The following is a 9,686-nucleotide window of genomic DNA, read 5'->3' as shown; positions in this document are numbered from 1 at the left end:
CAAAACATATAATTGTAGTTGTGAATGTGAGATATTTTTGGCTTCTTTAATACCAGTTTTGGCTGTTCTACCCCTTGAACTCTCCTCTGATGGTTAAAAATTGGATATACTTTGCTACAATTAGCAGTTGTGATAAAGACGAACAACAACACTTACAGCCTGGATTAATTCTTAAAAATGTCAAAAATAATTTTAAAGAACAGAGAAAAATATTTTTGTGCCATTTGTCATTCAGAAGAATATTTATTTCCTGTTAAAATAGAACATCCTCCATGAAATAAAAATTAATTCAACATCAATACAAAAGATGACACAGGTCTAACTCTTACAGCAGTACTTATTACAGATGGACTAAACATCTGTGCATCTATCACTTTGTTCTATAGGATCTCTATACAGACAAGTCAAGTCCACGGGACTGTTTCCAAACCTTTAACCCCCTCTGGAAAAGTGACAAATGGTCAAATGTGTTATGTAGCACTTCAAACAGCAGCAGCAGCACTTGTGAAGAATCTTGTGATTAATACAAGTTAGACAGATGTACAGTTTTAAACGCCAAAGCTGACACTGACATGGTGGGTGTGAAGCTGAAAGATGATCAATAATGTCCAATTTGAATGCCTGAAGAATTAACACATTTTCACACTGTCATGGGACAACAGAAAGGCATTTTAATCAAATTATCTGACGGATATTAGCAGCTTGATAAGGCGGGTGAGGGAGGTTTTAACTGACTGACAACGAGGAAGAAGCTCCTCCCACAACACACTGGAATGATCTCTGCTTACAGACATCCGGTGTAAAAATATACAGAGGTCAGAGAGGAACCCTCAAATATGAATCTTAAATCAAAATACCGACCACATTTATTGGTCAGACGAAAATATCTTTCAACAACTGTAACTTTTACGACAAAACAGACTGTAAAAGTGCTTCATAGCTTTCATTTTCTCTGTACGTCATGGGGCTTAAGAGTCCAGACAGATGTGGGGTTCCTGTAAGCACAAGCATCAGTTTGTGGTGTTACTCCCTGTCCCTGCTGCGGGGGCCATGAGGTGGAGGAGCTCCTTCCACAGGAGCCGAGCTGGGAACTGACAGCAGCTGGCCGGCGTGCATGCGTTCATTGACTCGCAGCTGACAGCCGTCCTGCAGCATGCGTAAAGCTATCCTGGCGATGTTGCGCGAATCGTCCAGACCGCTGTGAGGGCGACCTTCATACTTCAGACCCAAGTTCTCCAGCATGGTGCTCAGCTTGGTCTGTGTGCGCGGGACCTGGAGGAGGGAAACAGCTGGTTGGTGGTTTTGCTGATGTTTCTAATCGGACTGAATTTTATAACAGTTTTTTTTTAGTAGTTTTGTCCGTATACTTGTTGTGAAATAAAGTCTAAAAGCCGATGAAAAGTATTCATTTGAAACGATTAAAAACACAAACCTTGTAGAAGTTTCCATACGATTTCCTTATATTTATCCACTTCTTAGCGAACTGAGGATATCTGATCCGGCTAAGCTGACACTGGATGTTCAGGAACTTGCTCATATCCCAGGCCCTAAAAAAAAAAAAAAAGATTTAAAGCAAAAGCAAAATAACTGTCAGACAAGGAGAGAGACAAACTCAGTTCAAACTCTGCAGGATTAGTGAATCCAAAACATACCCATCAGTCAGGATGGCGTATTTATACTTTGTCCCGAGCTCTCGCTCCTGAAGCCAAGTTACAACTCGCTGGAGAACATCTTGAAATGGGTCTGCATCGTCGACCATTTTCTGAAACACAAAACATTTTATTTATGCACATAAAATCTCTTGATCACATCAATATGATGCTGAAAGTATGTACGGGTCAACCTACCTGTGTAATCCCTGTTAACTTTATACAAAAGTCTGAAAGCGTGGGGTTCAACTCTGGTTTTACATATTCCTGAAAAGAGTCCACCTGCAAAATAATCAAAGAAAAACATTCATTAATACAAAACTCACCCTGAACATTAGAAACTGAACAACATCACAGACTCAACTTACAATTTCTAAAGTGTGTGTGTTGATTAGAACCATGGGGAACTCGATGATTTCATGATGGAAATCTGAGGGATTGTCCTCCTCACATGTTGCTTCAAAGTCCACCACACAGATGTAGTCGTAGTAGGTGTCAGTGGGTCCTCCCTCTGCTGCCGACTGCAGCAGCTTCTGCTTCTTATAGTGGCTCTTCAGCCTCTTCTTCATCACATCCTTCACACCTCTTTACACACAAAAACGACAAAAGGTTTAAGAAACAGACTGGTTTTGTTTTTAAGTGTTTACCAAATGCTGCTGTAGATCCTATAAAGCAGTTTTGTAGTTACCTTGTGTCCAGCTGCAGCTCTGCCAACTTTGTCCTAAGTTCCTGCTTGGACATGCGGTTGATGTGTCCGTTAGCCAGAGCGATCTCTTTGTACACCGGGTGACTGAAGTCCTTGTTTGACTCAGAAGGGGACAACTCAGGGACAGATTCCTCTGCAGGACAAAGCCTGCTGCAAGGCTTCGCCTGAGGAGTAATTATATCAGCCATTATGTGCCACAGAAATAGAACAAACTGAAAATTAAGCAAATTGTAGAGCAGGTTTGTTTATATAAAGAGATAATGTCAGAGTAAAGTCCAGATGTGTCATCCTGTAAATGGGCACAGGTCACAAATGTCAATGAATATCTTTCTAAATCCAAAACAAACTCTTTATTTTGGTGTATTAGTGGGCAACAACTGAAAAGAAAGCCTGAATTGTTCTGATAAATATTCATGTTGAAAAATATGAAGCCATTACCTTATAGCAAATACTTTTGCAAAAGAGATACACACTTCAGCCATCAAAATAAGTGTTTTACATGAAGCCTGCTTAGCATTTTTCTTTATTCTTTTCACTAATGTCATCAAGTCAGCACGAAGAAACACTGTTTGAGTGATTGTATGTCCAATATTCAACCTAAAACTAACTTCACCTCGGTCAAACAACAAAAAGCAACAAGAAGAGCTCAGAAACTAATACGGCTCCAACTACCACGTTTTTGTGTAACGTCAGACGACATTTCAAATATTTTAAGGTGTTACATAGACCTGTAAAGAGCCTGTTTATTGCAGCTTGGATGTCTCAACATGCAAGAGACTCAGCTCTACACTGTTTGTTGCATCTGGCTCAAACACACATGATAACATGAAGCTTAGCATGCTGCTAACACCAACCTTGTTATCTTCTCTCGTATCGGACATCTTCACATTGACGTCTTTGGCATTAATGTTCTCCTTGTGCTCATCCATTTAAGAAACTGGTCAGCAATTTTAAAAACGACCTGACGTGAATTTATTGAACATAATCCATTGAAACAACGATGCTAACTAGCTCCAGTGGTCTCGTTAGCTACACTTGCTAACTAAGACAGCCAACATTCCTGTGTGACTTCTTCGCGGCTGTCTGCTCTGAAACCTCCAAGTACAAAGTTAATATGTTGAGCTATTAATATGTTAGAAGAAATCAAGAAGTAACGACGCGTTTCATCCAAAAGACTGTATATTTCAGCAGCAGCTCTCCGCAGCAACACTAAACTTTTTTTTAAGGCGGCCAGTTATGACGACTTCCGGTTTGCGCCAAAACAGTGACGCTCACTGGCGCCGCCTCGTGTTGTGGATGACGCACCGCACGTCACACTGATGTCATCATTGTTTACCAGTATATGTAACATTTATGTAATTTAAAAACATAACGCTGGTACTTCTCTACTAGATTGTATTAATTTTTAATATTTTCTCAAAAGTATATTGAAGATAAATAGTAAAACATTAACAACTTTAAACTGATATGTCACATTTTGAGTTATGTTTATTCATCTATGTCTTTATTTTGTTTATCTTGATTGTTTTATCTTTGTTCTTTCTCTCTATATATGTTTTTCTGGACTTTTTAAAAATCTTGATTTGTTTCCTGTCTTGTTCTGTACATTGTATTATTGTTTTTTTTATATCACTTAATAAAGGACAAGTAAAATGCTGTACACTGCCTTAACTATAGTGAACACAATCTTGAAGGGTAAACAGTTATTTTGGATACAATTTTAATTTTTCACTTGAGTTTTCTTTGACATAGGCTGAATAATCAAATTACTAACATTTTCCCAAAACACAATTATGTGTTTAAAACACTAAATGAGACATATTAATGTTATTAATATGGTGCCGATATGTTTTGTTGATATGATGGATGATAAAATATAACCTGTCAACAGTAAAGCTTATCTAATATGTACATAAAATGTGTGTTATGTATAAAACTTTGCCGGGTATACATATAATGTTTATCATGATTTCTCTGTTTGCTGTTGGTCATTATTTTTGTTTGACACTGTAACTAGTATGTATTATAATCACAGTTTTATATTTGTTGGTTTATTTTCCTTCATCTGCTTCGGTGAAACAACTGTCTCTGCATGTCAAATCGATGTATTTCAATAATTTTTTAAAACACTTGAATTTGTTGTGAGAAACTGGATATCATTGTGTAATTATGGATGCACTGCTCATATCTGACCGCTAGGTGTCAGTCTCCTCTATGTTTCACAGTGTCCTTGCTTGCTGCTTGCATGCACAGAACATACTGTAAATGTTTCTGAGCAGATCTGGAGTCAGTAGGTGTTAAAACCTGAGCTGGGTGCCTCTCTGAGGAGAATGAAGTCTGGCAGAAACAGAACAGTGTTCAGTGCAAAGAAGAGGCGGAACAATATGGAGCAAAACACCGCTTGAATAATGAATATGAGGCCAAAACAACAGGTTCAAAGATGAATAATCCACAAAACAGCTGGATTATGGACTCACCATACAAAACTGACATCCATCAGTGCAGCTGAGAAGCTTCTGTGAGAGGAAAATATTTATGTTTATGCTTCAAATCCAATTGAATCTCAATGCCTTCGTACTGGGAAGTAATGAAAACCACCTGACATTTATCTCAACATGCATCTTCAGGCCTGAGTTCATTTCCTGTCAGTCGTCTGTGTCTGTTACAAGTAAAAGGCCTTAAAACGCCTGAAGTAAACTCAAAGCTTCTGTTTAAAGGTTACAGTCTGATTTTTTCTTCCCCCGAAAACAATCAGAAGCTTTGTCAGTTCTTCCGTCATCGATCGATGGGAGTTTGAGAAACACTGAATTATTTATTTATTTTACTCAAACACGACCTGCAGCTGAACCTGAAACACAACTGCTCCACATTATGTGCAATTACATGGTCCAAATTCACTGTTAATAACAATATCACAAAAAAAAAAACCAACAAAAAAAAAACACTTTGCAGTTGTTTTTCTGATTAAATGTCCAGACGACTGGAGGATTATGATTATGATTATTGATAGATTAATATCATTTTATTGTTGCAGTTGGTAGGTTGGGGCTAATTTTAACCACGTTATACACCGCTGTGTAGCTTCATCTATTTAAATATGTATTGTTTTATTGCCTAATAATATCTTGTAATAATAATCTCATTTGGAAAGATAGTAGTGGCTTAATTCAACAAATACATGCAGTGGAGTAGCCTAAAAAGTACAATATTATCCTTAGAAAAGTAGCGAAATATTAAGTAATATAAATGTTGAAATATATATATATATATATATATATATATATATATATATATATATATATATATATATATATATATATATATATATACACACACACACACATATATATATATATATATACACACATATATATATATATACAATGTTAAAATGGAACATAATGAAGAACTGTGAAGTCTTGAATAATTCGACTTCAGTGAAACGCTGAAATATCTGTAATATTCTTTGCAATACTAGAGAGAACACGACTCTACATGTTTTCCTCCTCGACAGTGCAGCTCACTGCGCAGCTGTCGGGTGTTTGCCAAAGTAATTTACACCCATTTTATGTATGAATTCCTTATGATGCTTGCAGAGCGGTTTGATGCCTGTCCTTACATCACACATCTGACGGATAATGTATAATAGATGAGGTTCTCCTAATAGAAAGCAACCAGCATGAAACAGAAAAAAACAGAAACACTCTTAGAAAAACAGATTTATTTTCTCAATTGAAAAAAAGAATAATGTCATGGAAATCCATAACGAGAAACTAATGCACATAGAGGAGACAGAAATGTGAAAATATACATTATGGATTTTACACATACAGGCTTTGGAAATGAGGTGCACGTCTCTCTTAGGGAGCAGAGAGAAATAGTGTTTGAGCCAATTTGAAAATAAAACATCAAAGATTAAAGGTGAGCAAAAAAACCCCAAAAAATAGCAATTTCAGTTTTATTTAAAAAGCCTAAGGTGCCTTAAAAATCTCCATATTTGGCTTTCAAAGGGACGCAAACAGAGGAGGAAATAAGCTGCATTGAAAGGCATCAGTCCCATTTCATCCCCCTCATCATCACAGTGAAACAGGGTTCGGGAGCTCAGAGCTACATTGTTCAGTTTCCTCTGTTCAATCTGTGATGCTGCATTCATGTCACATGGGAATGAAAACAGTCGTTATGGTGCTCACAACACAAATCATAGTTTTAGTTTGAAGTGGTGTTTGGGAACAAGGCAGTGGGGCTTGATTTTTCGCACTATGGCAGAAATTCTTACGTCGAGTAAAACAACTGATTTTCATCCTGCGAGTCATTACAATTCACAAGTCTTAAAATATGACGGCAGGGCAGGACTCTCTGTGCTAGTTTCAGACATCCTCTCACATGAGTCACTCCCCAGCTGTGAGAGAGAGTCAAGTGTGAAAATGCTAAAAAGGAATTATTATGAGCATTTCAAATGTATCAGCAGTAATCACCCACATCCGTCTCCCTGTGGCTTCAGACAAGTTTCTACAGGTGGGAAACTCTCTTGAGTCCGGATATGAACAGTCAGAACATCACTGCTTTTATTCCCGACGGACGTGAATGCAGCACGACATCAAAGGCTTCACACACAAGATAACGTTTTCTGTTCACCTCGTTAAAAGGCAGTTCAATAAAACTGGGATCTTTGAGTCAAACATACTCGCATTTTAGAGCTTTTCTCTAATCGCACCGGCCTTCCTCACAGTCGACACGCTCGCTGGTGGATGCTAAATCTGAGTAAAGCACTCACAGACCAAACATGTTCTTTCTCAAACAGCTTCGAGAAGCACCCAAAAAAACATCAGACGGATTTTATAAGACGAAAACCCCGCAAAGCATCAAATTAACAAGACAGGAGGCAGTCCATAAATTTTTGACATTTTGGGAAATATGCTTGTCAAGAGTTAAATGAGAAGATCGATAGCAGTGTCCTGTCTGTTAGCTTAGCTTCGCTTAAAGACAGGAAACAAGCTGGTCTGGCTCTGTCCAACAGCAGCTTGTGGGGAGTTTTATGGCAGGAAGAAAATACTTCTATCCAAAAAAATAATCCTGCACATTTTTAAAATTAGTTTCTTGTAAATATGAGACTATATATATATTGATTAACATGTCAAGCAGCATTTTAATCACAGAGACAGAGCCAGGCTAGCTGTTCCCCTTTCTTTCCAGTCTATATGCTAAGCTAAGCTAATTGTCTCCTGGCTCTACATGTAAGAATTTTGGTTGAAAACATTCAAAACTAACTAAAATTATCAAAAGAATGTGAATAAATAGCAGTTTTGACATTATCACCCCTATGTATTGTGTTGCTACTGAAGTTAGCATGCTAACCAGCTAGCCCTCGGTCCAAAGCTTCCGTGCTAGCAGTGTTAATACTAACACTCTCCTGGTCCCTGAGCTCTGAGCCTTGAACCGCTTTCTGCACAGCTAACTGGGCTAACTAGCTAAGAGCAGCCACAGTTGGCAGCAGTTAGCAGTTACTCCTGTGATATACCGCCCCCTATCTGTTTGAAGTATGACGTGACAGATGTCAATGTCAATGTCAATTCTCACATATTGCACCTGTAATCTACTCACCCAACTCACTAATAAAGCGGATATTTCATTTAATGTGCAAGAGTTTCTTTAAAAAACAAAGTACAGACACACAAGCAGACGTACAAGTACATGAACGCACACTCCGACACAAACACACCCACAGTTTAAAAGAACAGCTTAAAAAATATCCTTTTGAATGAGACGCACATCATCACATAAATACAGGACAGTTAAGTACAGACACACGGTACAATTCAACCTTCAGGTGGATGTGTCATTGTGTTGTCACAGCTAGCTGGTGCACGAGGAGGCGTTCTGTGCAGGTTCAAGACTGATCGACTGGCCGCGTACTGCCAGCGAGTGTTTGTTCAGAGGTGCGAGGCGGTGCTATAACAGATACACTTCCCTTTAAGGGCAGGAAATAATCACTGTATTCCCATGCCACAATAAAAGCTCACTCTATATTTAGGTCCACTGCTGTGGTTAGTGCGACCACATGAGAGCAGAGGGAGTCCAACATCCAATAAATAACTTTCATCTGGTCAATTCCAGCGGATCCATCTCTTATTGGACTGTAGTGATACTTGTACGTTTGCACCTTCAGCCTCGTAGACAGCATGTTGTAGAGGTTTGTCACAGTTGTTATATCAGCTTACATCTCTGTGTTGTTGGTTAGAATTACTGTGAAGGTGCATTCTGGGAAAGGCTTTGTGGATTTGCGTGGACCCCATTTAGACATGCAAAACACAGAGCCATCAATCAAGTCACTGCGGAGCCTAAAATCTCTGGGGGACTCGGGCTGGTGTAAGGCTACATGTAAACTCCTCCCCAGGCTCGGACAAAGCGTTCACTTGTGCTCCTCCATCAGTGCGGGAGGACCAATCGTTCCAACGCACACTGCAAATGTTCCCAGTTCTTCCACAGCAGCGCCAACACGGACAAGCCCACGCAGGTGAGCGCTAGGTGGACTCGGCTGCGCAGCAGCGGGGCGGTGAACTTGGCAGCCGTGGACACGCACACCAAGATGACGGTGACGATGGCCAGCATGATGTTGATGCATTTTCCCAGCAGCACCTTCGCGTCTGCGTTTTCCACCTGAACTGTCTGGTTCTGCTGCTGCTGCAGCTCGAGCTTAGACACACGAGTCTGACACGACTCCAGCACCTCCTGCAACACACACACACACACACACACACACATACAAATACACAACATGGTAAAGATTAGGGAGAGGCTGGAGAGCAGCGACTCATAAAGGAAGGGAAGCACAACTTCATTAGACATGATATTTACATCACCTGCACAAGAAATAAACAGAAGTTGGCAGGAATTCTGACAGGAAAGGAACAAATCTGGTCAGTTGTCCTGGACCCGGGGCCCTTGAACCCTGAAAATAATCTGTTGGCCCTTTGGAGCACGAGCAAGACTATTATTACGCCCCCAAAACATGGTGATCACATTAGAAATAAATGGGACAGGCTGAAGTTATAGCAAATTCAAAATGCTTTTCTTTTTAGCCAAAGTCCATCTAGAACTGACCAAGAATCTGAAAAGTTCATCCATTAAAGCTTCAGACTGCAGTAGATTTACAGATGTTCTTTGGCTTCAGCTGCCAATTATGTGCATTTCAGTCTCTGTGGGTGGATAATTCTTGTAGATACATACATCACAACACAACGTTTGACCTTTTGTACTGATAATTCAGTACATACGTGTCCAGGCTGTGGAAAATGCTGCAACTTTCAGTCACCACCAACACTGTGCGTTAA

The 9,686-nt window shown here is 39.4% G+C and overlaps 2 protein-coding genes and 1 long non-coding RNA gene across 9 annotated transcripts in view; all 3 read right to left on the bottom strand.

Moving 5' to 3' along the window:
• LOC119032215 overlaps positions 1–9,686 on the bottom strand; it is a 1,052,400-nt gene that overhangs the window by 402,703 nt on the left and 640,011 nt on the right. The window lies entirely within an intron of this gene.
• On the bottom strand, positions 213–3,614 carry eri1 (exoribonuclease 1). The gene is made up of 7 exons (XM_037121119.1): positions 3,210–3,614; positions 2,338–2,519; positions 2,018–2,234; positions 1,848–1,931; positions 1,653–1,762; positions 1,433–1,547; positions 213–1,272 (listed from the first exon to the last, which is right to left on the bottom strand). The coding sequence occupies exons 1-7, from the start codon at positions 3,282–3,284 to the stop codon at positions 1,024–1,026; spliced, it is 1,032 nt and encodes a 343-aa protein (XP_036977014.1). The 5' UTR covers positions 3,285–3,614; the 3' UTR covers positions 213–1,023.
• The window catches only part of tmcc3 (transmembrane and coiled-coil domain family 3), a 48,920-nt gene continuing 45,290 nt past the window's right edge, over positions 6,057–9,686 (bottom strand). For all 4 annotated transcript variants that reach the window (XM_037121104.1, XM_037121105.1, XM_037121106.1 and 1 more), the window contains one exon: positions 6,057–9,084. In XM_037121104.1, the coding sequence (XP_036976999.1) occupies positions 8,782–9,084 (303 nt within the window). In that variant the 3' untranslated portion in view covers positions 6,057–8,781. The remainder of the gene's footprint in view (positions 9,085–9,686) is intronic.

Source organism: Acanthopagrus latus, chromosome 14 (genome assembly GCF_904848185.1).
Source record: "Acanthopagrus latus isolate v.2019 chromosome 14, fAcaLat1.1, whole genome shotgun sequence".
NCBI classification, from domain to species: Eukaryota; Metazoa; Chordata; class Actinopteri; order Spariformes; family Sparidae; genus Acanthopagrus; species Acanthopagrus latus.
The sequence above is the reverse complement of the archived record's forward strand: the minus strand, read 5'-3'. Positions and strand labels throughout refer to the sequence as shown.